Source organism: Hemicordylus capensis, chromosome 6 (genome assembly GCF_027244095.1).
Source record: "Hemicordylus capensis ecotype Gifberg chromosome 6, rHemCap1.1.pri, whole genome shotgun sequence".
Lineage (NCBI taxonomy): Eukaryota > Metazoa > Chordata > Lepidosauria > Squamata > Cordylidae > Hemicordylus > Hemicordylus capensis.
In genome coordinates this window covers 16,472,614-16,499,760 of record NC_069662.1, presented here as the reverse complement: position 1 = coordinate 16,499,760, position 27,147 = coordinate 16,472,614, and the positions used below count along the sequence as shown (strand labels likewise).

General features: G+C 49.1%; 1 protein-coding gene across 7 annotated transcripts in view; it reads left to right on the top strand.

Annotated features, from left to right (window-relative positions):
- The window catches only part of FBRS (fibrosin), a 32,656-nt gene extending 10,831 nt beyond the window's left edge, over positions 1–21,825 (top strand). For 4 of the 7 annotated variants that reach the window (XM_053261058.1, XM_053261057.1, XM_053261061.1 and 1 more), the window contains 16 exons: positions 1,196–1,231; positions 1,913–1,942; positions 2,782–2,830; positions 3,537–3,945; positions 8,179–8,417; positions 9,008–9,204; positions 9,386–9,430; positions 9,591–9,674; positions 10,385–10,453; positions 16,550–16,579; positions 16,782–17,018; positions 17,189–17,321; positions 18,141–18,224; positions 18,318–18,401; positions 19,419–19,638; positions 20,262–21,825. In XM_053261058.1, the coding sequence (XP_053117033.1) occupies positions 1,196–1,231; positions 1,913–1,942; positions 2,782–2,830; positions 3,537–3,945; positions 8,179–8,417; positions 9,008–9,204; positions 9,386–9,430; positions 9,591–9,674; positions 10,385–10,453; positions 16,550–16,579; positions 16,782–17,018; positions 17,189–17,321; positions 18,141–18,224; positions 18,318–18,401; positions 19,419–19,638; positions 20,262–20,997 (2,682 nt within the window). In that variant the 3' untranslated portion in view covers positions 20,998–21,825. The remainder of the gene's footprint in view (positions 1–1,195; positions 1,232–1,912; positions 1,943–2,781; positions 2,831–3,536; positions 3,946–8,178; positions 8,418–9,007; positions 9,205–9,385; positions 9,431–9,590; positions 9,675–10,384; positions 10,454–16,549; positions 16,580–16,781; positions 17,019–17,188; positions 17,322–18,140; positions 18,225–18,317; positions 18,402–19,418; positions 19,639–20,261) is intronic. The other 3 variants (XM_053261060.1, XM_053261062.1, XM_053261063.1) reach the window with 3 other exon arrangements.
- The last annotated feature ends 5,322 nt before the right edge of the window (positions 21,826–27,147 follow it).

The following is a 27,147-nucleotide window of genomic DNA, read 5'->3' as shown; positions in this document are numbered from 1 at the left end:
GGTCTACTTTCACAGTTTTCACTATTCCTCTAAGGGTTTACTTACATTTTCTTACTACTGTGGTTATAGTTTCCTTACCTTTCAGAAGCTTGGCTGTACTACCTAAACTGGGAGGGGTTATCCTCCTGGTCCTTTTAAAGGCTCTTACTACTTTGAGTACATCCTGCCCTGGAGCATGCTGGGAAGGATAACCCACAGAGATGTCCTCAATACCAGCAGCAAGAAGAAGCCTTCACGGTAAGTGACCAATGCTCCTATCTCCTTACAAATGTTGAATACTTACTTGAGATACAGAATAGTATAGCTAACTTGCAAGTACCAGAGTTCAGGGGAAATAATAATTCTGGACACTTGGGGGAAAGGAGTCTTAATTGGGACCAGAGTATAGTGCCTTGAACTGATGTTCCATGCCTGGCCTAAGGCACTGAACATCTGAAAAACCGTTTCTGTGGCCATGTGTAGCGTGCCTTTGTTCACCATAAAATAACCAGTTTGTCCACATGCACCTGGATAAAAGATAAAGGGTTCTAAATCAAAGAGAGTGACCCTGAGGCAGACTTACATTCCAGTGCTTCTTATAGTAGAACTGAAGTAGAGCCAGACACAGTGAGGCAAAGTAACAACCAAACTCCCCATATACAAGGCTTGTGGCTCTGGGTGAGCCAGCAGAGTGCTCTCTGTTGTGGAGCCGAGCCTGGGGAAGGCGGTAGAGTTAGTTGATGGGAAGAAATGTGCAGGGTTAGCAGTGAGCTTCGGAATTAAATACTCTCTACCATTTGACTAGGCAGAAGGTCTTGGTGCCTCAGGCAGAGCTACTGAGCAAATACTACCAACCCAGCAAATATCTCTTGGAATCCTCCAAGCACCAGATGATTTGAGAGTAAGGGACGGGTTCCAGAGAACATGCCATGTGCCTATGTGGGGTGTGCCAGCCAGTCATGAGCAGGGAGCATCCTGTCATCTGGGAATTGACTGTGGATTAAAGCAGACACTGCTCCTTCCTCTTTTTCAGTGTTTCATCTTAAGTTTCATCTTAAAATCTCATGACAATCCTGACAAAACCAGAATGCTTGGCAGCAAGGGCTCCAGTGCTTTGCCTTGATTTGTTTTCTTAATCTTTGGACCTAGCAGTTGCTGCTGTTGTTGCGAGTCTAATTTTCCTTCCCTCCACCTTCTATTTTCCTTGCATTTCCAGCCTTCTCTTCAATCCTACCTGGAAACTGGATATATAGTAAGTTGATCTTGCACATGTATACGTGTCCCTGCTCTAAAACACACACACACCCCTACCTCTTGGTTTTAGTCCCTTGCAGTGAGTCCTGGCACCCTGCAGTTCCACAGGGTAGAATCCTTGCTGCCCAGATGTTGCCCTTGTGGAATCATTTCCCCTTGAGCTGAAGCAGGTTGCTAGATGTGTTGCAAATAACCTTGGCAGGGCTGGGTTATCTAGGGAGGTTCCTCCTTTTGGTGCCACACCAGGACAGGTGCTGGCCTGTTGGACAGCTAGAAGGCACCCAGACAGCTCCTTCACTCTAGTGGTTTCAGACACATTGTTCGGTAGCAGCATCAAGCTGCATGCTTTCTTTGCATTTCTAAAATCAATTGTCTGGTCCTTTCCATTTTAAGATCTTGGGATGTAATCACCCTTAGAATATCACTCTTCCTAGATTTTTATTCAAGCTGCAGTTATAAGATGATTTGGCTGCCCCCATTGTGTGTTTTAAAAAAAACACCCAAACCCTTTCCATGTATATTCTAGTATTTGGAGCAATATGGCTGCTAGACTATAAAATTAGGTGGCTTAAATTTTTTAAGTCTTCAGTGGAGCCTGGGGCATGTGAATGATCTACTGGGACATGACTCCAATTTGTGGCTTCAATTAACTTTCTTCTTTGTCTTTTTCTTATCACAGTGTGATACAGAAAGTGACCCAGAGGAGCAGGTAGGCATTGATGCATACCCCACTATGATTAACAGGCCTCTCTTATGACTGCCACACCCATTGGTACTTACCAAAGGCTGTATATTTTTCTGAAACTGAATGAGAAAATTTGGGGTGGGAGGGAATTGCAAGCGAGATCTGGCAGTGCGAAAGAGTTTAGGATCTCATTTTTATGCATGTACCAGCTGGAAGCCTTTCTCCTTGGTCCCGTCCCATGCAATTGTGGCAGTTGTATAAATATTGCAACAGTGTGGTCTTTCCACAATTATACAAGGGTCCTTTGAAAAACTGTGTGCCCTCTCTCAACTAACCATAAATCTATGGTATATAGGCAGTAAGGCATTTAGGACTTTGTAGGGCAAAATGAGCACCTCTAGGTTTTGTCTGAAAGACTGTAGAAAGTCACTTTTAAAATTGTGACATGTGTATAATAATGCCTGCCCCTGTTGGAAGAAGAGTGGTCATATTCTGCACCAGCTTTGATTGCCATGCGATGTTGCAGATGGCTGCATGTAGAACACATTGCTGTATCCTTCTCTTGATATTACAAAGCCATGTATAACAGCTGTCATTTGAATGCAAAACAAAAGGGTTGAGAGAGATAAAGAGCACGCAGATTTGGTTAGAAATCATTCTTTGATGCAGGAGATAATCCAGGATGGATTATCTTCTCCCTCTTGCTCCAGAGGCAGGACTACAAAACTTTGCTATGATTTTGAGAAGTTTGCAGGCAGCTTTTCATTCTGTGCTAAAAGAATTTGAGATGATACGCATTCTGTTTTGAATCTTCTTTGGGGACGACGTATGTAACAGAGCTGTGTGTTTCTCATCTTCCGCAGGCCTCCATTGATGACCTCGAACAGTCATTCACTGTCTCAACCAGCAAAGGTGGGTGTGCATGGATAGCAAGGGGGCTTTCGGTGGCTTTGTGTCCCTGAGAGAGCATTGCGGGAGTTTTAAAACCTGGACTTTGAGTCACATGCATGCTGGCTGGTGTGGGCTCACATGCAGCTTAATGCTTCTCTGTAACCAGGTTAGCTTTAGGGTTGGCCAGACTGCTCTCTTATCCACCCACCAAGGTGCCAGAGAAGACTCTGCTCTGCAGTATTTTGTTCTGGTGGGACTAATTAACACCGGATGCCTTTTCTCCACTTGACACTTCCTGCGGGGGTGTCTGGTATGTGGGTGTGGGTGCCATACGATGAAATGTGCTTACTAGATTCTATCTGGAGTTTTTAGTTTGTTTTTACAAGTAGGAAAGGGGACATTTCAGAGTTCCTCAAGTGACCTCCAAGTTGCAAAGTCCTTAACACTGGGACAAAGTGGGAATGGAATTTCTACCCACTTCATATTTGCCCATTTCAGGGACTTTAAGGGTCTGGCTGCTTTAGAACGTTTTCCTCATTCATCCCCAAAGTGACTCCTTGAGGGTGGCGTGCTGGGGCCCCTCTTCTGTGTTTCAGAACTTCAGCTGAGAAGTAGTGGTTTGCCAAAGGATGCCTTTAGGCTTTTATTCCAGCGTGATCCATAGGGACCTTGCAGGTGGCCTCACCTCCATTTCATTTTCTCTCCCTCTCTTTCCCATTTCTTCTAGCAGCCTCGGGACCCATTGGTGCATTAAATGGGAGCTGTGAAGCCAAACTCTCTGTGATCCCTAAAGTCTCCGGCCTGGAACGGAGCCAGGAACGCAACTATGAGGCCGACCGGGACCCCCTGCTAGTGCCTTTCCTGCCCAAGGACCCTCCTTCTCAGGCAGCCGCAGTCTCTGTTCCAGCTCAGGCCTTGCCCCCCAGTCCTCCTGCCCCACCTCCCACCAGGACTCGGTCTCAGACGCCTAATGCTGTTCGTGGGACACCCCAGCCCAAAGGCCAGCTGCCTCCAACACTTCAGGGGGGAGCCGTTCCCCACAGCCTTGGCCAGAGCCATCTGCACATGAAGGTACCACCCTTTGCCAGCCAGACACAGGCACCATACGCTGTAGGGCTGGACCTCAGCACCGGAGGGTGAGTCCCAGCATTATCTCTGCACTGTGCTTAATGTAACTTTTCTCTGTTGTTGCAGGAGGGTCTCCAGAATGGGTTATCTCCTCTCATTCTCCCTCAAAGCAGTACTTGTGCTTACTAGATAGAAAAAAGGAAGTCTCTCTCCTCTTTCAAACTTTCCCTCCTTTCATTTCTCTTTCATTTCAGCATTCTGGGTGAATATGGACGAACTGCTTACCATGTGGGGAATGTAAAGAAGCTTTCTCACCTCTTAAAGGTGTACTAAAATGCAGCAATATGGACCACTATGCTTGATTTTTAACTATGTTGTGGTTGCTTCTGCTCTGGAACACAGGAACATGGGAAGCTGCCATATACTGAGTCAGACCATTGGTCCATCTAGCTCAGTACTGTCTACACAGACTGGCAGCGGTTTCTCCAAGGTTGCAGGCAGGAATCTCTCTCAGCCCTATCTTAGAAAAGCCAAGGAGGGAACTTGGAACCTTCTGCTCTTCCCAGAGTGGCTCACCCCCTAAGGGGAATCTCTTACAGTGCTCACACTTCTAGTCCCCCTTTCATATGCAACCAGGGCGGACCCTGCTTAGCTACTACAAGACCAGCTCTTCTCCTCACAACTTCATTCTGCTCCAGTTACTGACTGGTTCCCTTGCTCTGGAGTGAAGTTGTGAGTTCTACCTATCACTCCAGCATTGTTGCAGCCTTTTGTCTCTGAAGTACGTAGCTTACTCGGTCCTCACTGTCTTAAAATAAATACAGCATTATTATTATTATTATTACTGATTGTGCCATCCATGTATAGGGTGCTTTACAAGGAATGAGAGGACAGGTCCTGAGGGGCTTACATTCTAGACCAGAAGTGGGTATTTGGTACTCTGGGAGCTATTAGTAGCTCCATGGCTTACCCAAAGTAGCTCTCAAGGTGTTTGGTTTACCTTCTCCCTTCCTTCCCTTCCAGCCTATACTGCAAATCTGATTTGCTAGCTGACTGGGCGCATGGCTATGTCATTTTTAATCTCTCTTTTCTAGCAATTTTTAAAAACTTTCTCTTAAAATTAATGTATCTCCAGTTTGTTCTTCCGCCAGGCGTTCTTTCTTGCTCCCCATCTGTCCTGCAGCAAAATTATGCTGTAATTCAGTAGGTTTTGTGTTTTAAACAGAAAAACACCACCTTATTCTGTTGACATAAATTGTTGTACAAGCTGCCATTTTGTCGCGGCCCTGTATTACCAAATTGCTCTTCTATCCTGAGGCTCTGGGCAAAAAAAGAAGCTCCTGGAAGTCTTAGGTTTGCCCACCCCTGATCTGGATGCTGGAGGAAGGGAAGGAGAATGGATGCAGGAATAAGGGGAAGCAGGGCCAGCCAGAGGGTTTTTGGCCTCTTGGGCAAATTATTACTTTGGTATCCCCCACCCCGGGTATAGAAATTGAGGTGGACCTGTTGGGACTAACGAAGTCATCAAGACTAAACCGGTTCAAGTGTGAGTGCTGTAAAGTGTGCAGTCGAGTCGGTGTCGACTCCTGGCAACCACAGAGCCCTGTTGTTGCCTTTGGTAGAATACAGGAGGGGTTTACCATTGCCATCTCCCACGCAGTATGAGATGATGCCTTTCAGCATCTTCCTATATCGCTGCTGCACAATATAGGTGTTTCCCATAGTCTGGGAAACATAGCAGCAAGGATTCAAACCAGCAACCTCTGGCTTTCTAGTTAAGTCATTTCCCCACTGTGCCACACCCTGGTATAAATATCTTGTGATCTGTGTTCTACAAAAGCCCAATCGGATTTTGGAAGAAGTGGGAAAGTGGCATGTAGGGATGAAGGTGGAAAGGAGGGAAAGAAGGAGGGGGATGATTTTCTGGCTGCAGAGGAAGCACAATTGCTGATCAGCAGAAGTGGATGGGCTGGCATGGATGCGAAATGCTCTGCCTGCCTCCCTTCTACTCGGTTATCCTCTCTCTGCCTGCCTCTTCACTCTTCTCACTCTCCTTGGGGAGCGAGTTGATGCTTCACTTCAGCAGTAGCATCATGGTTAAGAGAAAGACTGATGGGAAAAGATGCAAGCAATGAGAAAACTAATAGGCTGCCCAGACTTGAACAAGCAGCTTTGCCTGCCCGGTAGATAATTGTCCAAAAAGGGGTAGTGAGAGAAGGCAGGCAGAATGATACCCACTCCTATGAACCTTGTATAAAGCGAGGCCTTGAGTGATATCCCAAGAAGAGACAAAGGCAGACTCTCTGGGAGCTGAGCAGCCAGAGCAAGGTGGGAGGAAGGTCCATTGATCACTGCTTAATCCCCCAGAGCTTGATGTTCTAGGCAAGCGCCTTGTTCGCCTATGTGGACGGGCCAACTCGGAGGGGAAGACTCTTATTGTTTCAGGTACATATACTTTGGTGTTGTACTAAAATGTTCATGAAGAAGATGGATTTTAAGAGAGGGTCTGAAGGACAGCAGGGTGGAGGGTTGTGCAGGCATTCTGGGAGGCAGTTCTGAGCATAGAGGGCAGCAAGAGAGAGTTGTCTGCGGGAGCAAGAGACCTTTGGATGGTTGAGAGTAGGGGAACTGGAGGAGTGAAAGTTGAAGGCAGCAAGGTAATGGGAACCACCTGTATGTAAGGTGCGAGTTGAGGTGGCATATAAATGTACAACATATTTATGAGAGCTAAGCAGTTGAAGGGAGACCAGTCCATGGAGGACTTTGACGGTAAGAACAAGGAACTTGTGTTAGAACCTAGAGCAGACAGGAAGGCAGTGCAGAGATTTATGGAGGGGTGTGTTTTGGTTGGTGCAATGAGAGGTGAACGATTTTGGCAGCAGAGCGATGGACAGAGCTGAGGGGACCGAGATGAACCAGTGTGAGATTGGCAAGGAGCAGGTCACAGCAGGCAAGGTGGGAGAGGGCCAAGACATGAGTAGGGGCTTCTGCTGATGGGGAAGAGAGGAAAGGCAGGAGTATGGCTCAAGGAGAAGCGATGTGACTTGACAGGGGGCTGAGTCTGGCCAATAAAGGAGGGAGGGATCCAAGGCAAAGGCAAGGTTTATACTGGTAGCAGTGATGTCTGGCATGGATTTCCAAATAGGTCTGCATTGTTCTAAAAAAGGATCCTTTTATTCAAGTGGACTTTGCTTTATTTTTAATGGGTGTCTATTGTGTGCAGTACCCCAAAAAGTATTTAAAATATGAGAAGTTAAAATTGAGAGTATTCATATATATGCACATCTCACCCAGTGTCCTCATCATATGATGCACAAACTAATGTGACTGCAGAGAGATCACAGCATCATTTCTTAGTTAAAAAATAAAAGAACACCTTTGAACACCCTATTACATATATTAAAATGGAACAAAAACAAATTACCTTATGAAAATTTCAAGTATTTAACACTTTCAAAAGTACATAAAGAACACTTAGAACCAAGGAGGAAAGGGGAAGAGATGGTACTCCTTAAAAGAAGATTCTAGCTTGGGAAAATACCTTCCCTTTGGAACCTCATCAGCCAAGTATTCCTAATACAGATGTTGGTCCAACCGTGAGTGGGGAAGCTTTAAGCAAGGGGTAAAAACCCCAACCTTCACCACATACAAGATTATGTCAGAGAAAAAATGTACACCACATTTGTTCTAGTACAAACGATCAAGCAACCATGTGGTGGAAAATCCTACCATGTGGTAAGTTGGTTGTCTGTAGTCATCCTCTTGTCTGTCTTCACCATTCCATTCCCCCGCCCCTTCCTTCAGGCAGCTTCTTCCGTCCCTTGCATCTTAAATAATAACCACCCTTCACAGAGCACTTCACACTTCTTTACAGTAAATTTGCCAGTCAGTTGGTATTGTTACCCCAGTGTTGCTGATGAGAAGCTGAGTGGGGCTGATGGGAAAGGCTGGCCTAAGCCCACCTGAGGACTTTGAGGCAGAGGCAAACTCTGAACTGCCTGGTCTACACTTCAGCAGCTACGCTAGGCATCTCAGCATCATTTTTTTCCTGTCAATTTCTCCCCTTCCTTTAAAAACCAGTTGTTGCATCATTGTCTGCTTTTCACAGACGAGGGGACCTGAAACTGGAAGCTTCCTGCCCAAGGCTCCCTAGTTGAGTCCGTGGTTGGAACGGAACCCAGGTCTCTCGGATCCAAGGGCAGTGCTCCCTCCGGTGTCTCACTCTTCCTGGCTTCCGTCATCACTGTCTCTCTTCTACTGATTTTTGCACTCCAGACTTATTTTTCTCTCCCTCTTTTCAGGTGCAGCCGCAGCACAGCTCACCCCAAGCCCATCCTCCCTCCGTGCTCCCCTTCTTCCTCTCAGCTCCCTCACCGACCCCCCACCCCCTCACTGGCCCTGCCTCCCCACGCCTTTCCGCCCACTGTTCGTCCCCATTCCCACCACCACCCGGGCATGTTCACCCCCTCGCCTGGCCTTCCGCCGCCACCCCCGCTGCTTCAAGTTGCCGGACACCCAGCTGCAGCCGCTGCCATATCTGGTAAGAGAGTAATGGCTGGAGGAGAGTGCCTGGGCCCGACAGTGAGATCTCTGGAAAGATTTGCAGGGTGTGTGTGGAAATGGTGGGGAATTTGGGGGTACGGGTGAAGGCTGAGTAGGCGACATTTGGCTCTTGAGTTACTTCAGTGTCAACTGTGACTGCTGCTTAGAATCCTGAGAATTCCAGTTGTAATTCTTTTAAAGTAAGTTTGTAAATATTTCATTAAGATTTCTAATGACTGTTTGAGTATATGGTGGAAAAACAAAGTGAAAACGAGATGGAGTAGAAATCCTGCTTTTAGGGGGAGTTATGAAGCATGGCTCTGGCAGTGAGGATGCACAGAGGGCTGAACTCTGAAGGGTATGGGCTTGGGTTCTGGGGTGTCTTGTCAGTCCCTGGCAGAACATGCCTTGGCCGGAGGAGAACTCTGGAATCCAACCAAGTTCAGAGCTTGGTGGGGAGGACAAGCAGGCTCTGTGGATATAGAGAGTTGCCTGGGTTGTGGAGGGGAAATCCTTGCAGCACTCCCTCTTTCTGCACTGCTTCCCCAGCTGCTGACTTCTTGGTTGCTTGTTCTTCTGCCTCCCCAGGACAAGAGCTAATTCGCCAAGAACTGAGTTCCCAATTCCTGACAGCGCAAGGTGGAGCCGACATGGGAGCTGCCGCTATCCGCCCATTTTTCCAGTTCCACCAGCACAACCACCAGCACCAGCACACCCACCAGCACACCCACCAGCACTTCACCCCGTTCCCGCCAGGCATGGTGCCCACACCCACTCCAGCCATGGTGAGTGCCGTCCTGGGCTTGGAAAGCTTGTGGGCAAGAGAGGATGCATAGATGTGTTTGTGTGTGTGTGAGGTGGCCTGAATTCGGCTTCGTAATCAGAAGCTAGATGATGTGTCTTGGGATCATGGCTTTTCTTTCTTTTTTGAAGGGTCACTGTTCTATTTGTTTTATCTTTTTGCAGTATGAGAAATATCCTGGCAAGATGGATGGGCTTCTGAGGCATAATGTAAGTGCAGCTGATTTGGAGCAGGAAGCGCCCGGGGGCTGACCTCTTTGGCAGGGGGCCCAAGGGAGGTCCTAGAGCTGCATCTCTGCAGAAAGTAGCAACGCCCTCCCTGCTCAGTTTCTCTGGCTGGCGCTTCCATTGCTTTCTCTTCTTCTTCCAGTTTTATCCTGCGCCATTCCCCCCAACCGTGTCGGGGATCTCCGCTGTGACTTTTGGCTCCCTGCAGGGGGCGTTCCAACCTAAGGTGAACCCTCCAGACGTAGTCGACAAATGGGCTTTCTTGGAATGGGAGGAATTTAGGAGTCAGGGCTCCTGGGTTTTATTCCCACCTCCTGTGGATAGCAATCTAGCTGATGTACAGTAAGAGGCTTTAGGGCCAAGACTCCTGGGTTCTCTGCATGAAAAGTGAGCCCAGTGGAGTTCTAGCAGGGACTGCTGGGAGCCAAGGGGGACCAGAAGAAAGTGGAATCCAATAGACCGGAGAGAGTGGGACACTTGGACGCCTGGGTTGACTCTCGAGCTCTGGGAAGGAAGCCTCCTTGGGAACCTGATTGGTTAAACAATAAATCTTGGGGAAGAAAGCAGGGGCTAATGTAGTGGCCCTTGAATGTCTTGGAGGAAGTTGGTGTATTCAGCCTGCACATGATAGTGTTCTCCCTTTCCCCGCTACTGAGATGGCCAGCAGTCCAGTAGGTTAGGAAACGCAGGAAGAAAATCAAGTCTCTTGGGTAATTGGGTGGAGAGCCAGGCTTCTTAGATTCTGTGGGGAAAGTATAGAAGTTTTGAGGCTGGGTAGAAACGCCAGCTCCTGCCATTGAAATGGGGGAGGAAGCCACAAATCGGGATTCTGAGTGACTGGAGTGTCACCTGGTAGTTTAGAATGGAAAGGAGAGAGGAGTTGCTCTCTGTGGCCTGTCTTGCTGTTTGTTGCTGCATCTGCTGTTTCTTCCCCAGAGCACTAACCCTGACCTGCCATCCCGGCTAGGCGCTGTCCCACCCAGCTTGTCCCAGAAAGGCACCCAGGTGAGTTTGTCATCTGTGGAGGGTGGGAGGAGAGGGGCAGCAAGGAAAGGATTGATAACCATCTGCCTTTTTCCTTTGTATGGGGAGGGCATCCTAACGTGACGGGTTATCAAGCTCTGCATGCTCCGAGACAGGACCAATCAAAATTCAGCTCACTCATGTCTATCCAGGCAGCTGTCACTCATCCCCAGTTCCAGTCCTGTCTTGCTCCGCAGACACAGCTTCTTGTTACTGTGAGGAAAACTCACAGCTTCTAATTGAATCATCTAACTTCTCAACCTGCCTCTCAGGCTAGTTTTCTCCCTTCCTTTCTTCTGTGTGCCAGGGTGGGAAGGGAGTCGCCATTTGAGCGCATCTAGTTTATTTTATATTTTATTTTATATTATATTTTATTTTATTGGAAATTCTGATTTGGTCTGACTGACCTCCTTCGCTTGAGGGTTGTTAGATTGAGAATGGAGCCTGCTCATATGGGGGATATGTTGAAGGGTTCCCTTTCGGAGGGCCCCTTCACAGAAGCTGCAATTGTTCCCTCAGGGGAAGGGACTGCCAGCTTAAGCCTGTCGCCTGAAATGAAGGGAAAAGAGCCTACTGAGATTCAGGAGGCTTCTGCCTTGCCCATTCCGCCGCCCCAAAAATCAACAAAAAAGACGAAGCATCTTAAAGAAAAGGGCGTTTTAAAAAAGAAAAAGGCAAAACCTTCCCCAGGCAGCGCGCCGCTGAGCGAAAGGCTACAACTGAAGGCAGTTCGGGCGCAGCAATCTTCTGCTTTCCTGCCCGATCTAACTGCTGAGGGCACGGCAGCCATTTTAGCGCTCCTTTCTCGCTCCGCCGCTTCTGTCAGGAACGACAGGGAACCGGGGCAAATGGCGCCGAGTTACAAACCCTTCTCGGGTTCCTTGTCTACCAGCGACCCCCCGCGGGGTCCGATTAGCGCACTGGCGGCACTTTCGGCTTCCGACCCTCCTCAGGGTCCATTTATCACGCCGATGGCGCATACCACCCACAACCCTCCTCAGGGTCCTAGTATGCTGGCAGCTGTTGCTCCGAAGTCTGCCGTTACGATGGAGAGGGCAGGATTAGACCTGTCCGGTATGCCCCCCCACCAGGTGGTGATCAGCCATCTCCGGGTGAGTTGCTTTGGTTGGGGGAATTTGTCAAGTGGCAGTGCCTGGCATTGGTTTCTCCCCTGGTTGGTCAGTCAGGTCAGCTTGATTCTCCTGCTGCCACGAATCCTCTAGCCCTACAGAAGAACAGTTTGGGGTCTGGGACCATTGAATCGGTCATGGTACCAGCCAGTACTCAGGCACAGGCTAGATTGGATGTGTCCTCCTGCAGAGCTAGGCGCCCTTCCTTCTCTTCCTCACCAGACTCAAGCCTGGCCAGACGGGCTGTTCCGCAGGTGGAGCGCCTCAATGCAATTGAGCCCACTAGGCGGCGACATAGGAAGAGGAAGACTGTTTACAAGCCTTCTTCTTCATCTGAGGAGGGGGCTAGGCCCCCCAAGCGTGCCATTCCTAGCATTCCATCTGCCCCTTTGACATTTCAACCTAATGTTTCTCTTATTCCTGCACAGGGACCCCAGAATATTCAAGGGGCTTTACTTAATCCAGGGCATTTCCAGACGGTGTTACCACGTCCAGTGATTCTCTCTGATGATACTCAGACTTCAGAGTCTGAAAAGGAGGAAGGGGAACTTTCTGACGAACAGATTCCTATAGAAAAGCCCAATTCCGCTCGCCTTTTCTCGGTAGCCGAATTTGAGGTTTTGCTAGCCAAGGACAAAAGGACCATCAAGGATGTCTCACTGGAGACTGGCACTCCCCTGGTCTCTGGCTTAGATCAGGAAGTTTTTCCATCCACTTCCATTTCAGCAGCTGCTGTACCTTTTCCTTCATTGTTTAAAGATGTTATGCTGGCAGAATGGGGCGTACCGGTGGCTACCAAGCCTGCCTTATCCTTCCCTAGAAAATTGTACGCCTTACCCTTTGACATTATGGCTCTCCTGGCTGTTCCCGTGGTGGATGGGCCTGTGGCTCAACTGGTCACTGGGGGTCTGGTGAATAAGGTGGGAAATGATTTACTCAAAACACCAGAGGAAAAGAAAGCGGATCACCTGCTACGCAAGGCCCATGAGGCTTCTGCAACTGTCATTAGGGCAGCTGCCACAAATTCTATCTTTGCAAGAGCCTCCATTTTGTGGACTAAGGAGCTTGTTAAACTGATACCTCCAGATAATCTTAAACTCCGCCAAGGTTTGAATAAGTTGGCCAGAGCGTCTGCCCTTATGGCAGACTCAGGCCTGGACTGCATCCAGCATGCCTCTCGTGCCATGGAAGCTGGGGTTGCACTCCGCAGAGGTTTATGGTTAAAAAATTGGCGGGTAGATGCCAAGTCCAAGGTCACCTTGGCTGCTTCTCCCTTTCTGGTGGGTAAGTTATTTGGCGAAGCTTTAGATCCAATTTTAGTGGACACAAAAGACAAAAAGAAAGCCATGCCTGTTGGGCGTGGGGATTCAAGGAGGAATTTCAGGGGTAATAACGCCTTTCAGAATTCCTTTCATCCCTTCAGAAATTTCAATAGGACTGCCAACGCAGGCTTTAGAGACAGATACAGAGGGAGAGATGATCGTGGATCTTCCTTCAGAGCCACCTGGTGACAGCCTTGGAACAACAGGGGCAGAGGATCAGGTAGAGCACGTGCCGGAGGCTATACCAATAATCAAAACCGTAAGCAATGACGCGATACCGGTGGGGGGCAGGCTTCTGGAGTTTGCAGAGGCCTGGGTACACAGCACCACAGATCAATGGGTGTTGAGCACAGTGCGTCAGGGGTACGTTATAGAACTTTTAGGCACTCCTCCCAATTTTCTTTTCATAACGCCTGTTTCCAAGCTGAGATCCAAAAGAATGTTGATGGAGCAAAGCATACAACATTTGTTAGACATACAAGCGATAGAACCAGTTCCATTGATGGAATTAGGTGCAGACGTGTTTTCTCTTCTCTTTTTGGTGCCAAAAAAGGACAACTCCTGGCAAGCGATCCTGGATCTGAAATGATTTAATCGATTTGTGCGGAAACGCACATTTCGAATGGAGTCCTTAAGATCGATAAAGGCTGCTGTACACCCAGTCAATTTCCTTTCATCAATCGACTTATCAGAAGCGTATCTACACGTGCCCATTCATCCTGCCTTTCGCAAATACCTGAGGTTTGTCTACAATCACAGGCAGTTTCAATACAGGGCCCTTCCCTTCGGGTTGTCATCTGCCCCTCGGGTATTCACCAAGCTGATAGTGGCGGTGATTGCCCACATGCACCTGCAGGGACTTCATGTGTACCCATATTTGGACGACCTACTGGTCCGGTCCCACTCGTTCCATCAAGCGTCAAGGGACATAGCTCAGGTAGTTCAGATACTAGAGGTTCACGGATTCGTTATAAACCGTTTCAAGAGTCACCTAGTACCATCATATGTGCTCCAACACTTGGGAGTGGTTTTCAACACAAGACCGGGGACAGTTTCCCTCCCACTGGACCGGCAACGGAAAATTGTCGAACACATCAGACCATGGATGTCCAGAAGGCGGGGTTCTCTCATGTCTCTGCCCGAACTCATGGGCTCCATGATCGCCTGCCTGGACTGTACTCCCTGGACCAGGTGGCATTCAAGAACGCTCCAATGGTTCCTATTTCCTCATCAAGTGGCCATTATGGAGAAAAGACAAATGAAACTTCGCCTCCCACGGAAGGTCAAGAAATCCCTGCTGTGGTGGCTTTCACCAGCGTTAGAGAAGGGAATACCTCTGGAAACTCCCCATCGTGGTGACAACGGAAGCCAGTCTCTCCGGTTGGGTGGCCCACTGTCTTACATGGCATGCGCAGGGATTGTGGAACCAGAAGGATCTGGAGAACGACATCAATTGGCTAGAGTTAAAAGCCATTCGGTTGGCTCTTCTTCAATTCTGCGATCTTTTGAAGGGGAGACACGTTCTGATAAGGACGGACAATGTGACCGCCAAGGTTCACATAAATCGTCAGGGCGGAACAAGGTCAAGGGCCCTCATGCGGGAATCGAACTTACTATTTGCATGGGCGGAGATTTACCTGGGTTCCGTGACAGCGGAGCATCTGAGCGGCACAGAGAATCTTCAAGCAGATTGGCTGAGTCGCCAGTGGGTGGATCTGGCAGAGTGGAGCCTACATCCTGCAGTCTTCGAGGAAATTGCAGGCACGTGGGGTCGTCCACAGCTGGATCTCTTCACCTCGCAGGAGAACATGCAGCTGCTGAGGTTTTTCGCCAGATATCTCACTCCTCACGCGGAGGACATGGATGCTCTCACATCTCCTTGGCCACGGGGGTTACTTTATGCATTTCCCCCTACTCCGATTTTAGGCTCCTTTCTGAGGAAGTTTTTACTAGAGGAAGCGAATGTCATCTTGATAGCTCCTTATTGGCCTCGGAGGCCTTGGTTTTCCGACCTCAGTGTCTCAGTTTGACCGCCATGGTCTCTTCCCTTAAGGAGAGATCTTCTGTCACAAGGTCCTCTCTATCATCCGGACCTGGCCTGGTTGTGTCTCCACACCTGGAGGTTGAGCGTGAGAAGCTAATATCCAAGGGATATTCCCGCCAGGTGCAAGACACCATTTTGGCCTCAAGACGGTCATCCACTTCTCGCATTTATCAAGTCACCTGGTCGGCCTTTTGCACCTGGGGGTGAAAGAAAAATTCCGTTCCTTCCGTGGCGGGGGTTCCAGAAGTACTGGGATTTCTCCAAGCAGGCCTCGACAAGGGTCTTCGCCCTAGCACTCTGAGAAGACAAACGTCTGCCTTATCTTCAGTACTGGACTTAGTGATGCCAGGTTCTTCTGCCCTGCATCCCCATATCAGACGTTTCCTGAGGGGAGCCACCAACTTGTCTCCTCCTCCTGTTTATAGGTTTCCCTCTTGGGATTTAAACCTAGTTTTAAATGCACTTACTAAAGCTCCGTTTGAGCCGCTGCGTTTAGCTCCTTTGAGGATCTTGTCTTTTAAAGTATTGTTTTTAGTGGCTATTACTTCTGCGCGGAGGGTATCTGAACTAGCTGCCCTCTCGGTGCGTGATGAGTTGTGCATTGTTCAAAAGGACTGTGTTGTTTTAAAATTAGATCCTACCTTTTTGCCTAAGATTAATTCCATTTTTCATAGGAGTCAGGATTTGGTGTTACCCTCCTTCTGTCCTAGTCTGGTTCATCCGAAGGAGCAGTCTTGGCATACCCTTGATGTTCGCAGAGCTCTTAAACTCTACATTAAGCTTTCCAAGACCTTTAGGAAGACTGACCCACTGTTTGTATCTTTCCAACCTACGTCCTTAGGGGCTAAGGCGTCCAAAGTCTCCTTAAGTAGATGGATCAGAGCGGCCATCACATTGGCTTATGAGTCTCTTCATCTGCCTATTCCTCGGGCCATTACCGCCCATTCCACGAGAAGTGCTTCCACTTCTGCAGCCTTTTCTGCTCGTGCCCCCTTAGAAGAGATTTGCAAGGTGGCGACATGGGCTTCAGTGTCTCCTTTTATCAGACATTATAAGATTCCATCCTTTCACGCTGCTCAAGCAGCTATAGGAAGGATGGTCTTGCAACAGGTTGTCTAATCATCCGCTCCCGCCCTTGGGATTGTTTTTGTACATCCTGTCACGTTAGGATGCCCTCCCCATACCAAGGAAAAAGAAACATTGGTAGACTTACCGTGAAGGGTTCTTTTTCTGGGTATGGGGAGGGCATCCGGCCCTTCCACGAATGTTTAGGATGTTTTTTCAGGGAGGTGGGGCGACTCCCAGGGTTGTTTAGTTCCAGCTGTCACTTACTTACCTCTCCTCTTGAGCCTTTGTGGTCTATTATTTCCTTCTTGTTCTCTATGTTTTTCTATGCTCTACAGTCCTGGAACTGGGGATGAGTGACAGCTGCCTGGATAGACATGAGTGAGCTGAATTTTGATTGGTCCTGTCTCAGAGCATGTAGAGCTTGATAACCCATCACGTTAGGATGCCCTCCCCATACCCAGAAAAAGAACCCTTCACGGTAAGTCTACCAATGTTTCTTTCTGTCTCCTTGTAGCTCACGGACCCCTTCAGGCCGACACTGAGAGTGAGTAATCTTGGGACCCCTCCTGGCCTCAATGCAATGGGACGGATACTCAGGGTACTTAGGATTAGCAGAGGCTGACCCAGCAAGTGGGAGGTGCATAGTGGGTGTGGGTGAGGGTGAACATACTGGGGTGTAGGGCAACGTGTGCCTGGCCCATCGGGGACATAACGTACAGAGCTGACGGTTCCCCCCTCTCTCGCAGAAGCCTGGGAAGTGGTGCGCCATGCACGTCCGTGTGGCATATATGATCCTGCGGCACCAGGAGAAGATGAAGGTAGGGTGGGCCTGTGCCACCTCCCCCCTCCGCCTGCGTACAGTGATGGGGTGTGGCGCAGCTCCTGCTGGTGGCCGCCAGAGGGTCGCTGCAAACAACGGGAGAGGCTTCTCCCCTCCTGCTCTTCTGATGCCCGTGCTGGACCCAGGATCCAAGTTGGGGTCTGTGAGTCTGAGTTAGGAGGAGGCTGAGAAAACCAGAACCCCCCTGAGGCAATGGCCTGGAGTGGGGCAAAACAATGAGTATCCCTGCTCCAGATGGGGCTGAGCTTGGAATGATTCCGTGACCGAGGGAGTCAGTCTTGTTGCAATAGGCTTCTTTCTTCTTTTTCACAGCTGATGCAGGGTGATCCCCACAAATTGGATTTCCGGAACGACCTCCTCACTTGCATGCCTGGCCCTGGAACCTTTGGCAGCTTGCCCCACGGCCAGGAGCTGACACGCCCTGCCACCCTTTTCACGGCCTCTGGTCAGTGCTTTCTGCCCCATCTTGGAGAAGTTTCCCCTCAGGCTTAAAGTAGGATAGGTTCTGGGATGCCCCTCCTATCTGCTTTCTGGTCTTGCTGCAAACTCCCCTTCTCCTCTAGTGGTGGAGGTTAACCATGAGAGGCTTACTCCTCCTCTCCAGAGGTGGGGCTATGCAGATGCCTTTGTGCTTGGTCCCCTAAGTGGGAGGAGCTCCCCCAGTTCCAGTCTTCCCCAGCTTCCTGCCTTCTTCAGGGCAGCAGACGTTTATAGAGCTCCTACTCTTTTTGTTGTTAGCAGCTGGATTCAGTATATATTTACCTCTGGCAATTTATCTGACCCTGATGAGGGTCAGCTCTTGTATTACATGTGAGCTCTAGCCATACAGGGAAGTGGGGCTCCTGGGCTAATAGGGGAGAACCCCAGAAGCCAAGCCAGTGCTCTTAGTGAGCTCCTCTAGAAGCCAGACAAGCATTTCTTTTGTTCCAGGCAGGCTGTTTGCTCTGGCTGTAAACTGAATAAATGTGCCCTGCATTTATAGTGTGAGGCAAAATAAAGATTAACTGAAGTGCTGTGCACGTGATGCTAAGGGCAAGAGTTCTCATCCCTGAGATACTTCAGCTGGGGAGTCCAGCATTCTCCAGCAGTGGAGGAGAGTATCTGAATGGGCTGCTCTTCCACGCCCTCCACAGACAGGGTCTTCCGATGCCGTCAGGAAGGGAGGCGTTTGCCCATGCCCTAGTTTGAGCCCCTGGTCTCACACAGCACACCCCCACCCCAGTCTGGCCTTGCAACCATTAATGCGGCGGCCTCTGTTCTGCAGGTACTGTCCACCCAGGCAGCGGCTCCTCCTTTGGTCCTGCCAGCACCCCTCACGGCTCCTTCCTCAGCCCCAGCCCCCACATTGGTAAGAGCTGGCGCACCAGACTGACGGGGCAAGTGGGACAGGACCCAGAAGCTTCCGTGCGATTGTTCACCCCTCTACTCGCCTCTTTTCCAGATCCCTTTGGCAGGCCCCCCAGCTTCGCTTCGCTGGGGGCACTCTCCAATGGGGCTTTTGGGGGCCTAGGCAACCCATCCTTCAGTGAGTATTGTTTGCGGGGAAGGGCAGAAGAGAAATGTAATTAAGTGGTGTGTTGTGGGGATGGGGCTCCGAGCATTGGTTCTTTGGGGTGCACCCAAGACTACTGGGCCAAGTCAGCAAGTGGTTAAGGAAGACCTGTCTCTAGGGCAGGTGGGGCAAGAGCCCAGGTCTCCACGCTTCTGTTGCTTCTCCTTATGAAAGCCTGAGAAGTTGCTCCAGAGTTCTGTCCTTCTCATTCTGCTCCTCCAACCCCTCACCAAAAGCTGCAGAAATAAACGTGGGAGTCCTGTTTTTTCACTCTCCTTTTCCTCCACTCCTTACCCCTCACTCTCCCAGCTATGCCAGGAGTGTATCTGTGGGGTGGCAGAATGGACTATTGGGTGAGGAGAGGGAAGGGCTCATGTGACTGCTGGGGAGGAAGTGCAGCGGGAGCCCCCGTCACACCTATCGCCACCCAACACTTGCTGCAACTGAGGTGGGATAATCTTTGCCTGCCATCAGACTTGGGGGTAGTATCTAGCGCCTCTGTGGATAGGGAAGACCGTCAAATGCTAGGGGGAAAGCCTGACAAAAAGAGGAGGCAGGAGGGCTTTGACCCTGGGTCTCCAGACCCCCCCCCCCATGAGATGCTTTCAGCAGCCAAAACTAGCATAGAAAAAGGAAGGCTGGATTAGACTCTTTCCTGATGTACTGGCTTGGGTAGAGGAGTGTTGGTTGCGAGGGAGCATTCAGATATGCAGGTTTCTCCACCACCAGCATTTTGAAATGGTACTGCCTCAGAGGACTGTACTATTTGCTTTTCCTGATGAATGCGTATACATGAGCTCTCAGTTATGTGCTTTCCCACCATGGGGTGATGTCCACGAGCTCTCTTCCTCTGGCTTGGGAAACCTTCGTTGCTCTCATGACTGCTGGCCAGGCCTACCCAGGTGCCTGGGGGTTTGACAACGTGTCAGATTGATCCAGGCAGCTGTGCCTCAGCATGCCAGTTCTGATCTCCCTGCTTATTCCTCCCAGACCCTAGCTCTGTATTTGGGCAGAAGGACAGCCCTGGCGCTCCAGCCTACCCCAGCCCCCATGATGCATGGAACCGGCTGCACCGCACACCCTCTTCCTTCCCCACTGCCCCAGCCTGGCCCAAAGGCGCCACTGGAGATGGGGCTGAGCGCGGAGGTGCCCAGCACGACAAGGAGAGTGAGAAGCCAGAAGGGCCAGTGATCAAGGATGAAAAGGACAGGTGAGACCCAGGGGAGGGAGGGGACATGGATGGGACTGTGGATACCACCTCCCCAACCATTTGTTGTGTTAAGGCATCAACTGATAATAGGAGGTAACTTCAGAACTATTTTTAGGTGATAAGGGAGCAGTCTTCCCTTTAAAAGCGATTCCCAGATGTTAACTACAACTCCCATAACCCCCAAGCAAAAGCCACTGCAGCTGGGGATTCTGGGAGTTGTAGTCAACAACATCTGGGAATCCCTGCTAGAGGGAACAGTATAAGGGACTAGAGTTGGATATTGGGAGCGGGGCCTGCAGGGTGCTGCATGGACGTATTAGAGGTAGAGTTAGAACCCAGGGTGGACTCTCAGAGGATAATCGAGGCAGAGAGATGAGGGGGAAAAGAAATTCTTCTGGGTGCTGGGAGGGCCACTGCTGTGGCTGTTTAGGAGATGGGTGGGAAGCAAGGATTGAGCAGGGCACGTGTGAGCTGGTGTAGTATTGTAGAAAACTGGTTTGGATGGTGAAGATTTGGGTGATGAAAGAGTGAGCGGTTGACCCACTCATTGATTTGTGGTCAGGCTGTGAGGGGTTGACCACTCATATCTTCCCCCCCCCCGGTCTACATTTTCTGTTTTTCAGAGATGCCCTCTTCTCCCGCCATCCACTGCGTGCCTCTCCAGCCACACCCACCCCAAAGAACCCAGCACTGGTCCATGAGGACCCCCCAGGCCGGACCCACATGCCAACGGAGCGTGAGCACCGCTATGGTAGCCCCGCAAGTTCAGGTCACACCTCTCGCTCACCTTATCCAGAGCCACCTTTGAAGAAGGAAGTGAAGGTCAAGGAAGAGCCTGAGTTGACCGGGTTTGAGGGGGCGTTGCGCACAGGGGCTCCCTTCCACAGTACCCTGCATGTTTCCCACCCCCTGGGGACACTGGCTGTGTTTGAGCGACCCCCGGCTGGGACTGGTGGAAGTGTCTCCCCATACTTGGTAGCCGGCCCTCCCTCGGCTGCCTCCTATGCTGCGCTCGAAGCTTGGCGTGAGCCCTACCACCGAGGGCTGGAATTGCACCCGCTCCAGCGCCTGCCCCGCTACCTGGAGACCCCATCGCCTGCTGCCGCTGCTGCTGAGGACTACGAACGGGCCCGATTATATGGCCTGGCACCCGCACCCCACCCCAGCCTGATGGCCTACCCCCGCCATCAAAACGGGCTCCTGGCAAAAGCCACCCCCTCGGCCACAGCTGCGGCTGTCGGACTCCTGAGTGCCCCCCCGCCTCTCATCCCTGCTTCAAATGCTCGGCCCTGTTCCCCTCGGCGTGCCACTGACATCCGGGAACTGGCAGCTGCCTACAAGGACCGGGACTCCAGATAGTGGTGCTGCAGTGGGGTCCTGGAACAAGAGCACCCACACCAAACAGCTTCCCTTGCCTTCAGTGGACTGACGGGGTCAGCATGGGCCCTGGGCAGTTATCTAGGCCCTCTTCACGATAGTAGGGATAGGAGTGTGGCCTTCTTCCACCTTAGTCTGAGTGCCCTAGAAGCTACTACCATCGCCCTGGGAGAATTCTAGCCCCCTTTGGTTATGAGCAGTGGGACCCTCTTCCTGGCTCCCATGGGGCTTAAGATAATGTGGTCTGTCTTGGGGGTGGTGGTGGTGGTGGTGGTGGAGGAGTGGGGCAGGGATTCAGGTGTTGGGGTGCCCCCAGTCTGTCTGTCTGATGTCTTCAAAGTTCCCTCTTTCTGACCCTGGGGTGGGGAGGGGGGTTGGCACAGGATTCAGTGTCTGCTTCCTGCTGGACTGAAATTGACTTGGGAGCATGTTCTTTTCCCTCCATGGACTGATGGGAAGGCTGCTTTCAGGGGAAGGGGGGGCTGTATCTTGGGGCACCTCCCCCACCAGGCAGTGTAAATATTTATATATTCTGCTCCAGGCAGGTGGGGAAAAGGTTTTTGTACATTTATAAAAGGTTTGAGATTGTGATTTTAACAGTGACTTTTCCCTCTTCTCCTGCCCCCACAGCACCCTTTGTTTTTACTGTACTGCTCTTTTCTATACCTGTATCTGCTCCCTCTCCACCCCGGTCCCTCTCCTTATTCTGTAACTGATTGGGAAGGGGCAACAAAAAGGGTGCAACCCACCTGTCTTTTGCCCTTTTCTTCCCCAGGTTGGTTAATTAAACCCCAAACTGGTGCTTCTGGATTCCTGGCTGTGTTTTTGTTTGAGTTATTTGGGCAGATGTGGGGAGAAAAGAGGGAGTCGTGGTGCAAGACCCTTGCCTTCTTTTGTGGGTGGGTGCAATCTTCTTTGGGTTAGAGCTCAAGGGAAGGAGAGGCTAGGACTCTGGATTCTTTGCAATGAAGAGTAAGACCTGGAGCCCAATGATACACTGATGTTGGTTCCCTTCTGGTCTCCGAAGCATTCACGGGGGTGTTGACATTTTGGAGGAGTTGGAAGCCTTGGCTTTAAGTGATTCTGAGGAAAGTAAAAGTCTGCCCCCACCCCTCTAGGGCTAAAGTGATAAGCCACTATGTGGAGCTGCCTGCAATGGGAAACAGGCTCTCTGGGCTCAAGCCTCCTCTTTGTAGATTTAGCCCTAGAATTGGAGTGGAGGATGAGCTCATCTATTACAGCCCTGGGGCAGGGCATTCTAGACCCCAGAGATGAAACCCCCTTACAGTGAGCTGCCTCATCCAAATTGAGTCCTGGCATAAGTAAATCTGCCATTTCCCTCAGTGTAACATTTCTTGCCACGTCCCTTCAGCTGTCACATCCTCTCACCATGAATTGCTCATCAAAACTTTTTCAAGAGGTGTAATGTGTGCTTTAAATTTTTTAATATGTTTAAGTCATGTTATTTATTTTCATGATTTCTCTTCTGCCTTTTTATGTTGAGACAAGCAGGAGGATTACAGTAAAAGGTTAAAGTGTGCTGTCGAGTTGATTTCGACTCCTGGTGCCTACAGTGCCCTGTGGTTTTCTTTGGTAGAATACAGGAGGGGATTACCACTGCCTCCTCCCATGCAGTATGAGATGATGCCTTTCAGCATCTTCCTATATCGCTGCTGCCCCATATGGTACCAGTGGGGATTCGAACTGGCAACCTTCTGCTTGTTAGTCAGGCATTTCCCCACTGTGCCACTTAAGGTGAACTAGGATTGCAGTAAACAAAGCATTAAAAATAAACATACTATCCAAATGATAATAAATATTTGTACAAAACGTTGTGCTGCCTAAATGTTGATCCTAGGGAAACCTTGTGTACAGTGTACTTCCAAACACGCAGCCCGCCCCATTCACTCATAGCACCCGCCTCCACTCACCCGTCTGCCACAGACACTTCTCGTGCTGATGAGGTGTGTGTTTCAGCCCACTTGTATCACCTAGTTCTCTAGCATTGATTTAAATATTGGGGCATTGTAGGATGGGGCTGTTAAAGTAAAAATTGTTGCAACTGGGCACATAAGTTTATGTGGCAGCCTCTAGCTTCGGGGCTGTAATGGTGTAGGGTTGTGCTCTATACTCCCAGCCCCCCCCCCCAATCATACTATAGGCTTGCTCTGGGGCCAGTAAACCTTTGGGAGGTAGTGATGAAGAACTGACATGCAAACCATGACGTAGTTGCAAATTCAGAAGTGCAGGCGCTCTCCATGACAACCCCCATGGCCATGCCCACCTCAACAGCCAGAGAAGCCGAGAAGTACCTGCACTCCTGGTACTGCGCATCCCCCCCCTCCACTACACCCCTGCATGCAAAGCAGATATGGTTTAGGCTAGGATTAGAAACAGGTGCAACTCTTGTTTTTCTCTGACCCTTTAAATGCATTGCTCACCCATTTCCCCCCTCCAAAATATGGAAATTCCCCTGGCTCCTGTATGGTCTGATTTTTTTATATCAAATCTTATTTTTTCACAAATCTACACTTCAGCAATTGGGCAGAGTTAAAAGCTGCTTTGCACCTGTCTCATGGGCAGTAGTCTAGAATGTGCCTTTTCAACTTAGTTTGCATGTACCACTGCCTCCAGGGATGGCAGCTGAGCACAGGAGTGGGTGGCTTCCTGTAAAGAGAAAGAGGCGTCTGAAGTTGCTGTTGCTTCACCCGACCTGCACCTCTTTCTGAAAGAGAGGCTGCCACACAGCACCCCTTGCCATTAGGAGACTACCACCCCAATCATCTCCACTTTGGGGCCAGCTTAACCAGTGCCATGCCAAGTATTACCTGCCAGATTGTGAAATGCCACCCGTATTTCTCACACTACTGCTCACACAGCACTAATTGAGTACTCCCCAAGTCCAACCACTAGGAAGCAGAAGGGACATGCCACATTGGACTGAGGAGGAAAGATGCCCTCCTCCAATCAACTTTTCCTTTCTTTGCCAAAGTAAGAACTGGAAAGCCGTGGGTAAAAGCTAAGCCAGAGTTCAGGTTGGAAGAAGCAAGAGGAAAATATCAAAAGGGCTAGTATGGAACTACCTTTATTTTCAAAGATGGCCTAGTTTGGGCATGGGCTCAGCCTCGGAACAGGAAGTACATTGTGTAAGCATGCAACATTCCTTTCTCTTGCCATTCCGTGAGGGCTGTTTACTTTCATATGTGAGATGAAGTGACCAGAGCTTTCAGGCCTGCTTGAACACATATATTACAGGATAGCAGCTGGAAAAGTGAATCCCAATGTGCTTTACAATTAGTAGAAATGGAAATAAGCTATATTTGTTTATAACTGTCAAACTGCATCATAAGTAGCATTAAAATCTATAAGAAAAATTCACCTCTATTATCACAAAGAAGAATACATTTTTTTAAAAAAGAACACCACAGGAAAGCAAGTGTTATTTTTTGCATGTATGAAATTAGCCAGGAGAAAGGAATGTGAGCCAGACCCACAGAGTCCTGATTTTTAAGAGGTTTTTACAAATTGTTTTCAGAACAAACATTCTGGTTCTAAGGCACAATGGGATGAGGCTTGTATTCCTCATGGTTTGGGACAGGTGCCGACTGGGAGACCCAGCAGTAGGACCAGCCAAGGCCTTTCTCTGCTTGAGTCACTTGACAGTCTTGGGCCAAGTGGCCCAGGCAGCTTCGGATGTGCATCAATCCACACAGGCACATTTGAAATGTCACTTTTAAACAAACAAACAAAAATTCACTAGAATTGTGCACTTAACTTTGTCTTGGATGGTCGTTACAAAATTCAATACTTGAAATAACCATATAAAATGTAAAATCAACCAAAAGGGGGTTGTATTTATTTTACAATTATTCTGAAAATACTTTATGTGGCTCAGGTCTCTGGTGTGAGCATGTTTAAGTATGGTGATAGGTGTGGTCAGAATATTTAAATGCCATGGGGAAGGCAGTTTCCAGCAATGAAGCAGCATCTAAAGTAGATACAGAGTGTTGTCTCTTATTGTGCTAACTTCTGCTGGTGAAGGAATATGAAAAAGTTCAGATAATGCAGACCTCAAATTTACACCTCCACTGCCTCCTGCCTGACATGGTGTTCTATGTAAGTCCAGAACAAGCACATGTTCGTAACACATGGTCTGATTAAAGGCATTACTGCTTAGCATCTGTAAAAATCGCCCAGGTGTTCTACCATCTTCATTATGTTCCTTCTCACATCATGCCTGAAGTGGACCTTACCACTACAGTTTCTGAACCACGCACAGAGAAAATGGCAATTTGCCTGAGGCCATGGCATAGGGATTATTTCAACCTAGGTTTCCCACACAGGAACAAAATAAGTTGCCTTTTACCGAGGTCCATCTACCTCAGTTTTTTCTACACAGACTGGCAGTGGCTTCTCCAGGGTTGCAGGCAGGAATCTCAACTCTTTCTTGGAGATGCCAGGGAGGGAACTTGGAACTTTCTGCATGCCCGCATACAGATGCTCTTCCCAGAGCAGCTCAGTCCCCTAAGGGGGATATCTTACAGCATGTAGTCTCCCACTCAAATGCAAACCAGGGTGAATCCTGCTTAGCAAAGGGGACAGTGCATGCTTGCTACCACAAGACTAGCTCCCAGTCTCTAGACATTGTGTAACACTCTTTCCACACACTATTATCTATTTTTATACTTCTTCTATGACATGCTCAATTGATCCCATAATCTATCCGGACTGGAAGTGAGTGACTGAAGGTGTTTGATTACTAGGTGTTTGATTGATTAAGTGCCATCAAGATGGTGTTGATTCTTAGCGAAAAATACATACTCTCCAGGATGATCTGTCTTCAACTTAGCCTTTAAGGTCTCTCAGTGGTGCATTCATTGCTGTCGTAATCAAATCCATCCACCTTGCTGCTGGTTGTCCTCTTCTTCTCTTTCCTTCAACTTTTCCCAGCATGATGGACTTCTCAAGGGAGCTGGTCATGGTATCCTCAAAAGTCTTCTCCAGCACCATAGTTCAAAAGCATCAATGCTTTTTTTATCTTGCTTCTTCAAAGTCCAGCTTTTGCATCTATAGAGTGTCACGGGAAAAAACACTGTCCGAACGATTCTAATCTTTGTGGGTGTAGACAAGTCACGGCATCTAAATATCCTTACCAAGGCCTTCATTGCTACCCTACCAAGTGCTAGTCTGTGGTGTGTTTCTTGACTGCTGGATCCTTTACTGCTAGGTACAGCATGGAAATGCCACCTAATGGTGCAGCCTGCCTAGAGAGCAGGAGGCTTTTGGTTCGAATCTCCACTAGTGTGTTTCCCAGAATATGGGAAACTCCTATATTGGGCAGTAGAGATATAGGAAGTTCTCATACTGTGTGGGAGTAGGTAATGGTAAATCCCTCCTGTATTCTGCTAAGAAAACCACATGGCTCTGTGGTCACCAGGAGTTGACTCCAGGGCACAATCTTGCCTTTCCTATAGCATGGAAAGAAGGATCTGAAATAAAACTACTCATGTCTTACTTTCCGTCACTTTTTTCTCTTTAACTCTGCCTACATTAAAATTAATGTATTAAATTTTTTTCAAGGCAACTTTTATTTTAAACGGTTTACTTAACTTATTTATATACCGCCCCAAACTCACCTCTCTGGGCAGTAAATATGTCAATTTAGCTTTAGATTGCCAAATGGGAATGATCACCTGTGTGTTTGTTTAAAATAAATCAGTGCATTGGAAGTTTGCTGGATTAAAGCAATTCTAAGTTATTAAATGAACACATACAAGTGCGATGTAAATCAACACGAACAACTTTAACTGAAACTTTGAGAATACAGAAGTCACTTGCTTCTTGTGACATATTCCACATAGATGTAAAATACGTGTAACACAAGGTTAAGACGGCAGATTTTTATTCAGAAACTTTTGTCACCTATCATTAGTCGTAAATTCGAGTGGTCGCACCAGCCCGCCCAGCGAACACTCGAACAATAACATCCCCGCAGACAGAACTCGATCCCTTCTTTTCTTCGCAAGATGCGTCCAAATCTTGGAGACTACAATTCCCAGTACTCCCTAGGACTCAATTTCCCAATATGCTCCTCGCTCGCGATGGCCTTTCCCTCCCTCTCTCTGCGGGTTA